Source organism: Panicum hallii, chromosome 3 (genome assembly GCF_002211085.1).
Source record: "Panicum hallii strain FIL2 chromosome 3, PHallii_v3.1, whole genome shotgun sequence".
NCBI classification, from domain to species: domain Eukaryota; kingdom Viridiplantae; phylum Streptophyta; class Magnoliopsida; order Poales; family Poaceae; genus Panicum; species Panicum hallii.
In genome coordinates, this window is record NC_038044.1 from 16,313,570 (window position 1) to 16,328,908 (window position 15,339).

The window sequence follows — 15,339 nt, forward strand, 5'->3', positions numbered from 1 at the left end:
CTTGGCAACATCTAAGATCTAATCAGAAAAGAGCATGTAATCTGCCTAGCTGGAATTGAAAATTTAGAACTAAATATCTCAGACACTAGACAAATATTAAATAGGAACAAAGAATTACCAATCAGCCGATCAGGCAGGAGCAATCCACGATCGATGGCAGCAGCACTAGAGGCAATTAAGAGTGGTAGAGGATCTTAAATTTTAGGCTACATAATCTAAGGCCTGGACCTTAAATTTTGCAGCTCCCAGCAACCAAACCAGCTACCTCACTTCTCGAGGTTATGCCCATACGAGCTAGCTTTCACCTGGCCTACCTAGCTCGGCAAGGTGGATAGGTGATCCAAACGCACCCGTAGTGGGCACCGTGTCGACCGCATTGTGTGCCTCTGATCCAATGCCGCACGATGGATGAAACGATAGTCCATCCACCTGGAGTTTGTTTTGATTTGCGTCAAGAGAAACGACCGTCCGGAATGATCCGATCCTACACCGAACTTGACGTACTTTGTGCCGAGCCATCAACTTGTCCGGCCGGCACCAAGTCATTCCGCGTGGTATATTTTCATAGGCCAATGGTAGGCAATCTCACGGATGAACTTGATCACATGCCAAAGCCGGATGAATTAATTCCGCAACTGAAACACTCACTGCAAAGATTTCGGAGGAAGAACTATCAATCTATCATGATGCATAGCGGCCGCCAAGAGACTTCACAACTTATTCATTGAGTTTAAAATGCGAGATTCTTTTTATCGGAAGAGAGAATATATTTGGAGGCAGGGGCGGAGCCAGGGCCCATGCTGCGCGTGCTGCAGCACGGGCCCAGCCCAATTTATCCCATATAAATCTCTATATTAATTAGACCTAAAGCAATATTATTTAATATAATTTTGATCAGTTTAGCACTTGTCCATTGGCTAAGCCTGAGCTGGGCAGCCTTTCTGGCTCTGCCGCTACTTGGAGGACACCCCCTCATCCCCAGCCGGCTCGAGGGGGCAATCCCGTCTCACCGCCCGCTCCCATCCCCTAGGTCACCTCCGGCCGCCGGCCAGCCGGCCAAGCGGGGGCGGCGGCCCGTGGCTGGGCCAAAGCGGGCCCTGCTTGCTTCTTCCCTCCCTCCTCTTTCTCCTTCCCCTCAAGTCTACAAACCTAGGTTGCCGCCGCTAGCCTCTGGCAGCCGCCGTGGGGAGTGATCTAGACGTCCTTTCGCTGGATCCAGGCACCTCCTAGCCGGATGCGGTCGGGGCACTCCTTCTTCGGCTCGGTCCACAGGCTACCGATCGAGGGCGCTGGCGCCTCGGCGCCGGGCTGGTGCTGAGGCCGCCCCACTCGGTGTCCTCTCCCGCCGCCTGGTGGGTCGGTTGCACAGCTCGAGTGCACCGCCAAATCCCCGGCCGGTTCCGCACCTCCCCTAGTGGTCCTGCACCTCCTTTCACCGTTTGGTGGGATGGCGTGTGGCTTGGATGCGCCGCTGCCCCCCAACGGCTATGGCCTTGTCGTGGGGCTTGGCCTAGGTGCCCTGCTCATGGGATTGGTGGGTGGGTTGTCCCAATCCGCGCTGTGGCAACGCTTTTCCGTCCCATGGAACATACTTCGACTATTGGGAACTAACAAGGTGAAGGCGAAAAGCCTTGGACCTTCTTGTGGGTCATCAACGATGGCGACACCTTTGGACGCCGTTTACCTTCTTGAAGGCGTTATTCTTTCGCCTTGTTCCTTTCTCTTCAGTGAGCTTTCCGGGTGAATGCCTTGACCATGTTGGTCGGACGACGACGGCACCTGCGTCGCCCCCTCCCTTGAGGCGTTGTCTTGGAAGCTTTTTTGTTTGTTGATGCCGTCGCTTGTGGGATTGTTGCTGTGCGCGCTTAGCCTGGCGATGGTCGTATACTCCCCTCAGGGAGTTTCCGCTTCTGCGCCTGCCCTCACTTTATTGCGTCTATCTCGTCCGGGTTGCATAGGTCGTCATATGACAGATGCTTGGTCGGCGTTCTCTGCTTGCTCTGGTGGATGCTTTGCCGCCGTCGCCGCGTTGTTTGGTGATCGCTTCAGGTGGATGCTTTGCCGCCATGGTTGTGTTGGTCAGGTGGATGCTTTGCCACCTATGATGTGTTGCAGACTTTTTACGTTGATGATGTTGTATCTTTTAGCAGGTTTTGAGATGTAGTTGTGTCTAAGTTTGTGTGTTCCCTCCCCGTTGTTCTTGCTGTTTTTGTTCGGTGTTAGGGTCGCCCGCCACTGGTGCTCTGTAACCGCCTTAGTAGGCTCTGCCTATTAAGATTTATATTGGTCATATTGATTGTAACTGCTTAATAGCCTCTGCCTATTAAAATTTATATTGGTCGTATTGATTTGTTTTTAATAAAATATAGGTTCATGCACGTTCGTGAAAAGAATATCTTTTTATCACCTCTTTATTGTGTTGTTGTTTATTTTTGTCGATCACTTGGTTTTTTGTATTTTTTTGTTGCCACGGCTCCGGTGATGTAAGCACGATAATGCTCTTTGAACGTTGAAGCCATAGTGAGTTTAGTGACTTTTTAGTCCTAAAAAAATGGAATTATGACTTTGTCACTAACACATATACTTAGTCCCTGGCTCCACAAAGTGATGGATTGGGCACAATGAAATGTTGAATTTGGATAATTTAGGATTACCCGAAGCCCAAAAATGATAATCGGGTAGCAAATCGTTAAATTTATGTTTGTTCGAGTCATTCTCATATATATCAGTTCTAAAGCCTGAAGTTTAAAATTGGAATAATTCTTATCCAAACTAATTTTCGGGATAAAACGAAGGGAAGTGGGCCTTCATGGGCCGCCTGGAATAGCACCTAGTGGGCTGTTCACGGCCCACTACAAACTTTTTATGTCCGCCCCTTGCAAAATGAAAATGCAGCACCGCCCATGCCATCCTCGTGCACAGTGTAGAACCTACCAGAGGCGACCGGCTCAAAAAGCGCGCGCGAGTGGTCCCACCTCCCCCCGACTGTCCGGCTGGCTACACACACGCGCCACCCGGCAGCGTTGGCCGCCTGCCCTGCCCGCCTCCCCACCACCAGCTCGGAACCAGCACCCTCCGGAGCCTTCCAGAACCCCGATCCAACGGCCCAGATCGCCCGCTCCCGAACGTTCTAGACCCGCCACCTCCGCAATAAAACCTTCCCTCCCGTCTCCACCTTCCCTCGTCTCTCGTTTGAGAAAAAAAAAAAAGGTTTCCCACGCGAAGCCATCTCTTCTCAATCAACCAGCAGCGCTCGAGAGAGGTTTGGGTTGAAGGATCTGCGAGGGCTTTCCGTTCGTGAAGGAGGAGGAAGAGATGGCGAAGGGGGAGGGGCCGGCGATCGGGATCGACCTGGGCACGACCTACTCGTGCGTCGGCGTATGGCAGCACGACCGTGTCGAGATCATCGCCAACGACCAGGGGAACCGCACCACGCCGTCCTACGTCGCCTTCACCGACACCGAGCGGCTCATCGGCGACGCCGCCAAGAACCAGGTCGCCATGAACCCGACCAACACCGTCTTTGGTACGTGCCAGGCGCCCTCCTCTTCCCTTCCCTTCGAGCTTAGAACGCCAATTAGTGCTGTTTGAATCCTCAAGCTTGCGCGCGTAGTGTATTTATCTAGTTGTATGCTTCGGAGTTTCCTAAGATGTTTGCAGATCTGCTGGATTAGCATTTGTTTTACTGTGAGCATTAGCTGCTCCGTTTTATGGGAGACACGAGTAGCGTAGCAGAAACCATTGGGAAGTGATGTGTTCATTGTGAGTAGTAGCTTGTTTGTGTGCTCTACATGAGTAGCATTAACCATTAGGAAGGCGAACCTATTTGTTGAAATCTGTAGGTCAGAATTAGATGCTGGCATGCTGCCGTTTTCGTGCAATCCTCTGTTTCTGGAACTTAAAAAGTAAATTGCATTCAGATTTTTCGATTAGATGTGCAATCAGTAATTAGTCAGTTTCCCTTCTGGCATAGATGCTTCAGATCTGCTTAGATGGATAGCACCGCGTGCCATTACATTTTTTCACTAAAATTTTATTGGAATGTTGTTTAGCTTAAGTAAAATTTCCTATCATCGGTTGTAATTTCAGATTAAAGTGGTGGAACTCGTTGATTTCTGAAAGCTGAATGATAAGTTTTTCTTCTGTGATTTGACGGTCCAACTGACTGTTTTTGCCCGTCTCTTTGTATGCAGACGCGAAGCGGTTGATCGGCCGGAGGTTCTCTGACCCGTCCGTGCAGAGTGACATGAAGCTATGGCCGTTCAAGGTCGTGGCTGGCCCTGGCGACAAGCCGATGATCGTGGTCAACTACAAGGGCGAGGAGAAGCAGTTCTCTGCTGAGGAGATCTCCTCCATGGTGCTGACCAAGATGAAGGAGATCGCTGAGGCCTACCTCGGCTCCACCATCAAGAACGCCGTGGTCACCGTCCCTGCCTACTTCAACGACTCCCAGAGGCAGGCCACCAAGGACGCCGGCGTCATCTCCGGCCTCAACGTGATGCGCATCATCAACGAGCCCACCGCCGCGGCCATCGCCTACGGGCTCGACAAGAAGGCCACCAGCACCGGCGAGAAGAACGTGCTCATCTTCGACCTCGGCGGTGGCACCTTCGATGTGTCGCTGCTGACCATCGAGGAGGGCATCTTCGAGGTGAAGGCCACCGCCGGCGACACCCATCTGGGTGGGGAGGACTTCGACAACCGCATGGTGAACCACTTCGTCCAGGAGTTCAAGCGCAAGCACAAGAAGGACATCAGCGGCAACCCGCGCGCGCTGCGGCGCCTGCGGACGGCCTGCGAGCGCGCGAAGCGCACGCTGTCGTCCACCGCGCAGACCACCATCGAGATCGACTCGCTGTACGAGGGCATCGACTTCTACACCACCATCACCCGCGCCCGGTTCGAGGAGCTGAACATGGACCTCTTCCGCAAGTGCATGGAGCCCGTGGAGAAGTGCCTCCGCGACGCAAAGATGGACAAGAGCACCGTGCACGACGTCGTGCTCGTCGGCGGCTCCACCCGCATCCCCAAGGTGCAGCAGCTGCTCCAGGACTTCTTCAACGGCAAGGAGCTGTGCAAGAGCATCAACCCCGACGAGGCCGTGGCGTACGGCGCCGCCGTCCAGGCCGCCATCCTGAGCGGCGAGGGCAATGAGAAGGTGCAGGACCTGCTCCTGCTAGACGTCACGCCGCTGTCCCTCGGTCTAGAGACCGCCGGTGGCGTCATGACCGTGCTGATCCCGCGGAACACCACCATCCCCACCAAGAAGGAGCAGGTCTTCTCCACCTACTCCGACAACCAGCCGGGCGTGCTGATCCAGGTGTACGAGGGCGAGCGCGCCAGGACCAAGGACAACAACCTCCTGGGCAAGTTTGAGCTGTCCGGCATCCCGCCGGCGCCTCGCGGCGTGCCCCAGATCACCGTGTGCTTCGACATCGACGCCAACGGCATCCTGAACGTGTCGGCGGAGGACAAGACGACGGGGCAGAAGAACAAGATCACCATCACCAACGACAAGGGGCGGCTGAGCAAGGAGGAGATCGAGAAGATGGTGCAGGAGGCGGAGAAGTACAAGGCGGAGGACGAGGAGCACAAGAAGAAGGTGGACGCCAAGAACGCGCTGGAGAACTACGCCTACAACATGCGCAACACCATCAAGGACGACAAGATCGCCTCCAAGCTGGGCGCGGACGACAAGAAGCGCATCGAGGAGGCCATCGACGGCGCCATCAGCTGGCTGGACAGCAACCAGCTCGCGGAGGCGGACGAGTTCGAGGACAAGATGAAGGAGCTGGAGGGCATCTGCAACCCCATCATCGCCAAGATGTACCAGGGCGCCGGCGCAGACATGGGCGGAGCAGCGGGCATGGACGAGGACATGCCGGCCGGCGGCGGCGGCAGCGGCGCTGGCCCCAAGATCGAGGAGGTGGACTAAGCTGGATGCTTAATCCATGGATGGGGTCCGTGCTGCGTGTGATGCTTCCACCTGTGTTACGCCGCTCGTGTCGGTTGGGTAGTCTGTCGTTTCGTCATGTTATCGTGGTAGGAGTTTAGTTGTGGAAGCAGGAGACATTTTGAAGTTCGTGTTTAAAAACTTGGATGCTGAGCCCTGCTCAGCCTTTGGATATGCAGTGAAATGATGCTTCCTTAATTGTTTTCTTCATGCTTTATTAACTGATGAAAAACGACGTTGGTTGTGCGCAGAATGACTTCTGCATCAGGGGTCAGACTCGAATTATCTTTCCTAAGTCTGATTTTGTTGTGGAAGAAGAACGGTTGTGTTTGTAAAAAACTGCTCGGCCATATTTACAGTGGTGTTGCTTCCTTGCCTTATTCTCTTGACGAAAATGATGCTCCCTTACTTGTTCAGTTGTCTGTTATGATGGTTCAAAAAGATTTTGTGAAATTGTCGTTCGTAAAATACACTATCCTGAATGTAAGATGCCAAGCCCGTCCACGATCACGACAGATTTCCGGTTCAGAGCCGCGTGCTGCGAGTTAGTACATAGAGATGATGAGCCAAAGCTAAGCTGAAGCCATTGCTGTCAGGAAGCAGTTTCCTTTGCCTTACAGTCTCCGGATAGTTATTGTAGCCTCTCAAACGGACGAACTGTTATGAACAAAAATTCATGTTGATAGATCTCATGTTGGAGTAGTTTAGGAATTAGGATGCTAGAAACTAGAAAAAAGTCCATTTTACTTCTCTCAACAATTCATTTTATCCACTTAACCCTCTAAACAAAATTTAGACATAAACTACTACCCCGACCTATTTCAATTGGTCCAATTATTTTATTTCTCCACTTATAAGTGGAATTTGAACTTTAAATTTTACAATATAACTTATAATATAATGCACTATGCTAGAAAAATATATTATAATTTTTTATAAATATTTTTCATGCAGAATTGTATTTTTTATAAATTTTGTATTAAATGTTTCCAAATTATGAAAATAATTATAAAAAATTCTTAATGTATTCTTTAACATATGACATCATGTTCTCTGTCCACTCACAAAATTTGAACTTAAAATTTAATTTGTACGCAGAGAAACAAAAAAGAGAAATATCAGTAGAGGGTAGATTAGACTAATTGAAATTGTTAAGAGAGTAAATTCAATCTAAATTTTGTTCGGAGGTTAAGCGGACAAAGTGAATTATTGAAGGGAGTAAAATGGACCCTTTCATAGAAACTAAACCGAAAATCCCGCTGTATCACGGTGTAACGATGCAGCTCATCTTTTAGCTATCTGATCAGTTGCAGATTTTTAAACCGAAAACCCTGGTCTACTTGCCATGCCGGCTTGCCACCGAGCAACCCGATAGGACACATTCAGGCTAGCGGAGTCGCGGTCCGGCGTCCGGCGGTGCCACCGTCTAACTCGTTAGTGCCAGACGCCGGAGCTGGATTTCACTACTTTTTTGTTCCGTCAGCAGCCAGACGTGATCGTCTACCACCGCTAGCTCCCCGAGTCCCAGCCTAGATCGCGGGCCGCAGGGAAGCAAACTAGAAGGGGGAGCACTTCTCTTGTTTGCACTGCAAACTGTTAATTCGGTATGACAATGAGCTAATTTTTGGGACAATTTGAACTGGATAAGTCTCCCGATACTAAGCAAATGTTGCTCGCTTCGAAACAAGAAAAACAACCGTGCTTCTATCGTGGCAATGTTTTACAGGAATTTCATCTCCTATTAACAGCCCACACGATGACTAGATTCAAGAGACCACAAGTATAACAAATGGACAACGACCCTGCCGTAGCATAACCACTTGGCAACGGGGAAGTAAACCAAAATCACGAATGAGTAAACCACAGCAAAGCAAAGGGTAGACAAACCATAGATAGATGCATTCAAAGTTGGATCAAAAACTCATGGGGTGGTTCGACACACATAACTAACAACACAATGTTTTGCTGGCAGGTACTTCGACAAGTCTATTAGGTTCTACAGGTAGGAAAAACAGACACAGGAGAATGTCACCGCCAGCTTCACAGACTTGGAGATGCTCTATTTCTTCTTATCAGTGTGAGTACCAGCCGATCTGCACATCCCAACAGTAAGCTTAGATTAGAGATAAAAAATATCTTTACTATGTCTAACAAGACGATGCTTCCCAAACCATACGAAGTATACTCAAGCCAGGTTAGAAGTCTGTCTAGTAAGACTGTAATAACAAGGCAACAAAATGTTAAGTATGCAAAGTCAAATTAACTAAGACAAAACATCCAGCATATATGGTAGAGAACTCATTATGACAAGGATAAACCAACCTAGAGTGTAGTAAGGTAGCATACCAGCAGTTTTTATACACAACACTCATTACTTGCAGGATTATATGTATAAATGAATTAGCATTTCACAATCATTATTTGGTGGAGCAGATCATTAAAAAGGACAAAACCCAATGTAGTATAGAAGAATAAGGTTTCAAGTTTACACACCTCATCTTCCTGAGGACATTGGCCATCTCCTCTCTCTTCTTCTTTGCCCTCTTGTGAGTTCCGAGCTTTCTTTTAGCAACCTTCAGAGCGCGCTTGTCCTTGCCAACCTTCAGAAGCTCAGTGATACGCTTCTCATAAGGAGCAAACCCAGCAACCTCTCTGATCAGGCCCCTAACCATGGTCACCCTCTTCGTTGCTTTCTGCAAATCATCATATGAAGTTGTGAGGATAAAATACAAATAAATTCAAAGTCAAAAGAATAGGTAAATCTAACCAATAGAAAAAGACACTGCTTGCATATTAGTGTTACTTCCTTGTGCAGATGCAAGACAAAAATAAATCAACGTTTCTCAATGCAAGGCACACCTCAGCAAATTCAACACATCAGGAGGTACACACTAAAAACTTTGAATTTCTTATTTCCATAGCACTAAGATAATAATAATAATAATAAACACTAAGGGGCAACACCGACCTTAACTTCATATTAAAAGAACCGTTTATGAATAATTTTTTATTAAAAAAAGCTAGAAGAGAAGGCAAAACCTGTGACACAACAATCTCCCTAACATTACTATTAGCAATCAACACAAAACATAAACGAGAGCTCCATGTTGGTATTGAAGATCTGTAACATTGTATTATAAAAAGGTTGGAAATTGAAAGGACAACTCAACACACATGGTCTGAAATGGTAAATAGCCACTCAGGTTCATCAATAGAACTATCAAGCACGATCCAATGCTCAAACCCGCGTGCTAGAGAACCGCATCCAACCAAAGCTTCTACCGCACGATCGACTAGTAAAATCTATTCAGCATGCTAAACCCAAAAGATCCAAGGCCTAATAACAGAGACACTACCCGCATCATCAACAGCACATCGCTAAGAGGGGTCAGAGTCGGCTTACCCCCTTGCGGTGGGACGGGCGCGGCGGCAGCTCGCGCTTGGTGACGACATGGCCCTTGTTGATGCCCACGAAGAGGCCGGACTTCGGCTGCGCCGGCGCCATGAGGACCAACCCTTTCCTGCGCACGCAAAACGAGCGGATAGATCAGGTCAGGCGGAAGCAGAGAGACGAGGATTTCAGATCGGCCGTGGCGGCGGCGGCGGCGGAGGCGGGGGAGAGGAGGGGGCTTACCTTACCTGGAGAAGTGAACCGGCTGCTACCGAGGCGAAACCCTAGCGGAGGGGAGGGATTATATAGGCGGCGAGGGGGTGGCCTCGCGACCTGTGGGAAATGGGCTGTTCCGGGCTGAGGTGAGATTTAATTGACAATGGACTCTTTTTGGTTTGGGGCCTTTTATGTTATAGGCCTTTTTTTATTAAGAGGACTGAGCTGGGCTCATATGGGCCGTTCTGAGTCTCATTTGTTGTAATTCCAGGAGTTTGGCTGTTTGGCTGGACCGGGCTACTTTGCATTCGTTAGCTATTGGTTTGGCTTTCCTCAAAAAAAATAAAAGCTATTGGTTTGGCGTAATCCTGCAGTTTACGTCTGCTTGGATCACTCAGAGTAACTTCACAGCCAGCTTGGCAAGTGATAGGCGTGAGCGCCGATCTCAGTCTTAAGAACATGACACCACTGAGAGAAAATCATGGAAATACCTGGTTTCTTCAAGAACTTTGATCCGAAACTTTGAGCTCGCTTTCGTTGACAAGAACGCTGCGTTTCTCACCTCACAGTAACGCGGTAATTACCGTTCAGAAGCAACAGGGGTGAAAAAGGGGCGTGGGGGCAGCAATGAAATATACTCCCACCTGCACAGACGGATTACGGTTCGGCTACACGTACGCGCGTAGGATCCATTCATGGCGCCCCCGCTCCCGCTCGATCGGATTTTAACCTGCGCCAGAACAATTTAGTTAGCTCCTATATATATAGTCCGTACGCATCGAGCTCCCCTGCGCGCCTACACTTTGACCTACTGCGATCCCCATGGCAGGTGACGTGCTCGCCGCCCGTACCAGCTCACATCATCCGTAACCTTTCCGCGTACGTGGCACGTGCTACTGACCTACTGTTGTCAACTCGTAGTAACAGTTTTACTCTGGCTGATGAGCTGATCCGAGTGCTGCAGGCCGTTACTGGCTCGCCGCAGCGCCGCAACGCAGGTGATCCAGCTGCAACTGCAAGTCCTCTCATCGCCGTTACTGCCGCACCCACGGTGCCCACAGTGACAAGGCAGGCGTGTGGACATGTGGTACGTGAGAACGAGCACGGAGCGACGGATCAGACATTCGGACGTCCGAGCGAGCGGGATCGTTCGTTCCCCTTGCACACGAACAGATCGACCGATTTTTCTTTGTTAGCACGGGAAAGACAAACGAATCAGCGGCCGCATCGCCGGAGGAACATGTCCGTGTCCGTGGGCGGATGTGCGTTCGAGCTGGCGCACGCCGCGACCGACAAAACACGGGTCCAACGCACAGCTCCTTCCAGTGCCTCCACGAGCCGCCCTCCCTATCGGCAAGGCTCCAGACGGATTTGCTTCCCGGCGGAATGGACCCCATGCCCTGCCCAGCTCACCCCGCGGCCGCGCCGGCGACGAGCCGCCAGGAAACACCTCGTTCATCAGGAAAGCTTCCATTCCATGTGCCCCTCGCCCGCTGATGTTAACATAGCATGGACATCGGCCGCACTGGACTCGGCTCAAACTCGAGTCACCGCGAGCTTTCCCGCCGCGTGTGAAACTCGCCTCTCGTTGTCGTAGGCGAGGAGGCCCCCCATGTGGCCGGGCTCTTGTCTCACCGTGGATGTCCCCGGCGGTGAGGGTATGTAGGGATCGTCTCGTCCAGATGCCAGCGCGGTAGGGAGGTCCAGCACCACGGCAGCCGTCAGCCGAGCGAGAGAGAGGGTGGTGCCCGTCTCAGGTAGCAACTAGGGAGGGAAGTTATATATATATTTTAGTTATTAGATCGATCTATAAAATTTAAAAAATAAAATAGAATAATATTCTACGTAAATAATTTAAAAAAATAAGTAAACACTGTTGGATATCTTACGCCAGTCATCCGAGCATGACGGCCGCCGCAAAAGCTTTTAGCGCAGGAAGGATCAATCCGCTCGCAGGTAAACGGAGGACGCGCGGCGGAGGGCGTGGACAACTCGTCCCCGGCCGTCGGGGACGCTTTCGCTTCTCACAATGGAAGCCCGGCAAGCCGGCAAGGTGACCGCAACCTCCCAGCGCGTCCGGCAGGGTCCCAGCCTACCGGGAGGCCGGGTTCTTCTCTTTCCCTCGCCGTGAAAAATGTGGGGGAGAAAGAGAAATCCATCACCGTTCCATCCACCACCAACACCAGCCTTCCAATCAGTATTGGCCCAATGATGAGCAGGCGCGGCAGCCGCAGAAAGACGGGAGGGGCTTTCGCTTTTCACCGCGGCCGCCCTGGCTGGCTTAAACTGCGCGCACCAGGCACGGGGAGGAGGAGCCCTGGACCTGCAGCCGGAATTCCTGCCGGCCCGGGCCGTGACGCGGCGGGGCGACAAGAAGCAGACACGCGCGGGCGGGTGCCAGAGCCGGAGGGGTGTGAGCGCGTCGCGTACGTCCGGCGACGCGACGCGACGCGAGCGGGGAAGGCGATCGAATCTAGCCGGGGGCGCGCTGACGCATGCAAGCCTGACGGCCGCGTCCCCACCCCCGCCCTCCGCCAGCTCACTGCCAGCCATCCACCACCACGCCACTCCTCCGCTCACCGCCCGGTGAGCGCGGCAAAACGGAATTCGAGCAGCAGCAAGGAAGCCCGCAACGCGGCCGTGCCGGCGCCGAGGAACACGGTCATGGCGATGCAATGCGGGTTGCGACGAGCTCAGGATCAGAGAAATGGAATGGATTTGACTGGATTTTTACATGGCGGTACTATTATTCCCCTTTTTTATGGTGAATAACCAGCTCCTTTTTCCACCTTAAAAGGATGCCGCATTTTCTGTTTTTGCAGCCCAATCATCTTCTTGAATCTTCACCTCCCCCTCCCCCCTCCCAGTGTACAGATTCTAGCAAACCCCAAATCCAAAAGAAAAAAAAAGAATAGAAAACAAAAGCAAGAGCGAGGCAAAAATTGAGCAGAAGAGGAATATGGCAATGGGCTAGCGGCCGGCCGGATCTCATACCAGGCGTAGCGGGAGAAGGAGTAGGTACACCAATGCTATACACCGCCACCCGGTTGCCCGCACCGGCGCCGACGCCGTGTCGTAGTCCTGCCCGCCGCCCCGGAGCGCGGGCGGGGAGGAGAGCTTCGTCGGCGGCGTCCGCGCGCTCTCGGCGGCCTCTGGGGCTGTCGCGGCCGGCGGGGGCGAGGACGCGGCGGCCGTGGCGGCGATGACGGAGGAGGAGTCGGAGCCGCCGGGGGCCTCGGTGCGGGTGAACATCTCCTTGGGGAGGAGCACCTTGGAGACGGCGAAGACGGCGACGGGGTTCTGGTCGAAGACGGTCCGCGTGATGGTCGCCTGCACGACGCCGGTGTCGATGGCGACGGAGCCGTTGGCGCGGGTGATGTTGAGGGTGAAGCGGCCGGCGTTGCTGAACTCGGTGGCGAGCGTGGGCTGGACGGGGTTCACGATCGACTCCAGGGACCCCAGCGGGTAGTAGGAGTGGAGCACGTGGAAGCGGAGCACCACGGCCTTGCGCTCGGCGGGGAGGGACTGGAGGCGGTCGCCAGCGGGGAGCCCCGCGAAGGCGTCGTCGGTGGGGGCGAACACCGTGATCCCGGCGCCGCGCTCGTCGGCCTCGAACTCGCCCGCCACGCCGGACGCCTCCAGCATGGACGCGGCGACGTTGAAGGCGCGCGCGTCGGCGAGGATGCGGGTGATGTTCACGGCCACGGGCGGGCGGGTCTCGGACGCCGCGAGGTCGAACCCGGAGGGCGCGATGAGGCCGTCCACCGCGAGCACGCTCAGGTTGTACGGCACCGCGGTGACGGCGCCCAGCACGGTGGCGTTCGACCCCGGGAACGGCGCCGGGGACCGGACGACCGCGAGCGTGGCGCCCGCGGTGGTGACGTTGACGGCGCCGAGGTCGGCCGGGGCGCGGCCGGTGGTCTGGAACAGCGTTGTGACGAGCTTTCCGGAGGCCGGAAGCCGGCGGAGATCGGCGGGGGCGAGGTACTCGAGGAGGACGTGGTACCGGAGCACATCGGCGAGGTCGGCGCCCGACGCGGCCGCGTACGCCGACGGCGACTGCGGGAGTTTGCCGTTGGGCACGGCGAGCAGCGTCAGCGACGACCGCCCCGCGAGCTCGGCCAGCACGGGGCTGGACGCCAGCAGCCGCGTGAAGTCGGCGAGTTCCGGGAACGCCGAGAGCACGCCCGTCACGTTGACCGCGACGGGCCCCGGCCGCCGCGACGCCGCCTCCGCCGTGGAGGCGGCGAGCAGCGCGATAGCCACCGCGAGGTATACGAGGCGGGAGACGGGAGGGATCTGTCTCCGCATCTCGCCGCCAGTGGAGCTGAGCGGAGCCGCAGCCGCTCGAGGGTGGGAGTGAGGAGCGAGCGGGGTGGTGAAGCTCGTCCGAGATGCGGTGGGGTGGTGAGCGGAAGGAAATAATATTTTATTAGTTTTTGTCAGTTCAGCGGCCCCTTTTTTTTCTTGAGGAAAAATCGTGGAAAGTTTTTGCCTATTTTATCCGGGGATATTTGGGGCTCGTTGGCAAAGGTTTCTGTGCTGTGCCGCTAGCCAGCGCGTTGCGAGGAAATTAATGGCGGTGGGGGCCCGGCTCGGGTGGGTGGCTTGGGCTGTAGCGGCAGCGGGCAAGGCTGGCCAGCTCGAGCGCAGCAATGCACGACGCCGCGGTTCCTGATATGATAACTAGCTATTTTCCGTTTATGCTCAAACAGTTCTTGGAATAAAAAGACGTACGTACCAGTTAACCCTAGGTCGCCGGAACTATAATTTGATCTGAACGCAGATGCGTAACCAAGCTCATCAAACCTGGTGCTTGCCGGTGGTTTTTTATGGCTACTCCGTGTTGCATCGACTTGTCTAAGGAAAATGGTCCAAATCAGGGCGGAGGCTGGAACCAAACTTAGGTAAGCTGATTCAAACTATATCAAATTAATAAATAATAATTCTATTTATAATGGTGTCTAGAATGTTGGCGTCCGTAAAAAGCTACGCCAGATATATTTTTTCATACTGATCAACGATCATGATGCGAGCTCCAAATGATAAACACGAGAAGCCACGCCAGATATAGATGTGCTGCCGCATGACATAGTTCCAAATAAGTGATAATAGTTGTGGTTGCAGAATATATAGTATGATAGAATACTTATTTATATTGTAATATAGCATGGATAATTATATTTCACCGATATCAACGGATGGCCAAAAGATGAATAAACTGACAGTGCTTTTATAGTTTTAACATAATGTGTAGCTTATCTATAGAAAAAATAACTTGTATGCCTGATAAATAAGATAGTAGAATATGATATTTATATAGCAGTGCTTGGTTCTAATGATTAGAAGTTCTAATTATTAAAAAAATGATTCATAATTACTCTAAATCTCTAAATCGGTTAACCTAAGCAAGTTTATCTGGATCCATGCACCCCCCCCCCCCCCCCGGCCCGGGCCACCGGGCCAAAAGTTGCCTTGGTATGCATGCTCTATGTTTTCTTTTTTACATGGAAAACTAAACCCGCTCGAGCATTTTAGGCAGCATCATTTGCATGCTTCGAGCTGTGTAACCTAGTTCCAAACTGTAACTAAAGCCGGCGAGAGTTTGAGTGCGTCGGAGGACAGGTAGAGTTGACGGTCGGTAACGGTGAGGAACGAGGTGGGTAGCAATGAGGCTACCACAGAGAGCTACCCTAGCCCGGCAAGAAAGTGGCCCTGGTAGACGATAGGTTGGTGGAACATTGGAGCCAAGAGCGGAGGAAGAAGACAGGAGAGCCAA

At 52.5% G+C, this 15,339-nt stretch overlaps 3 protein-coding genes across 5 annotated transcripts; 1 reads left to right on the forward strand and 2 right to left on the reverse strand.

Annotated features, from left to right (window-relative positions):
• The first annotated feature begins 3,176 nt into the window (after window positions 1-3,176).
• On the forward strand, window positions 3,177-6,151 carry LOC112884556 (probable mediator of RNA polymerase II transcription subunit 37c). The gene is made up of 2 exons (XM_025949964.1): window positions 3,177-3,526; window positions 4,194-6,151. Exons 1-2 carry the CDS (start codon window positions 3,316-3,318, stop codon window positions 5,933-5,935), a joined length of 1,953 nt encoding a protein of 650 aa, XP_025805749.1. The 5' UTR covers window positions 3,177-3,315; the 3' UTR covers window positions 5,936-6,151.
• A 1,669-nt stretch (window positions 6,152-7,820) lies between these two features.
• Window positions 7,821-9,684, reverse strand: LOC112884557 (60S ribosomal protein L36-3-like). Of its 2 annotated transcripts, none has more exons than XM_025949965.1 (4): window positions 9,588-9,684; window positions 9,357-9,474; window positions 8,447-8,646; window positions 7,821-8,046 (listed from the first exon to the last, which is right to left on the reverse strand). In XM_025949965.1, the coding sequence occupies exons 2-4, from the start codon at window positions 9,456-9,458 to the stop codon at window positions 8,013-8,015; spliced, it is 336 nt and encodes a 111-aa protein (XP_025805750.1). In that variant the 5' UTR covers window positions 9,459-9,474; window positions 9,588-9,684; the 3' UTR covers window positions 7,821-8,012. The 2 variants fall into 2 exon arrangements, with proteins under 2 accessions (XP_025805750.1, XP_025805751.1); XM_025949966.1 differs by having other exon boundaries at window positions 9,593-9,615.
• Window positions 9,685-9,973: 289 nt separating this feature from the next.
• LOC112884558 (fasciclin-like arabinogalactan protein 4) lies at window positions 9,974-14,123 on the reverse strand. Of its 2 annotated transcripts, none has more exons than XM_025949968.1 (2): window positions 12,555-14,123; window positions 9,974-10,290 (listed from the first exon to the last, which is right to left on the reverse strand). In XM_025949968.1, exons 1-2 carry the CDS (start codon window positions 13,869-13,871, stop codon window positions 10,141-10,143), a joined length of 1,467 nt encoding a protein of 488 aa, XP_025805753.1. In that variant the 5' UTR covers window positions 13,872-14,123; the 3' UTR covers window positions 9,974-10,140. The 2 variants fall into 2 exon arrangements, with proteins under 2 accessions (XP_025805753.1, XP_025805752.1); XM_025949967.1 differs by lacking the exon at window positions 9,974-10,290 and adding an exon at window positions 10,731-11,324.
• Window positions 14,124-15,339: the final 1,216 nt, after the last annotated feature.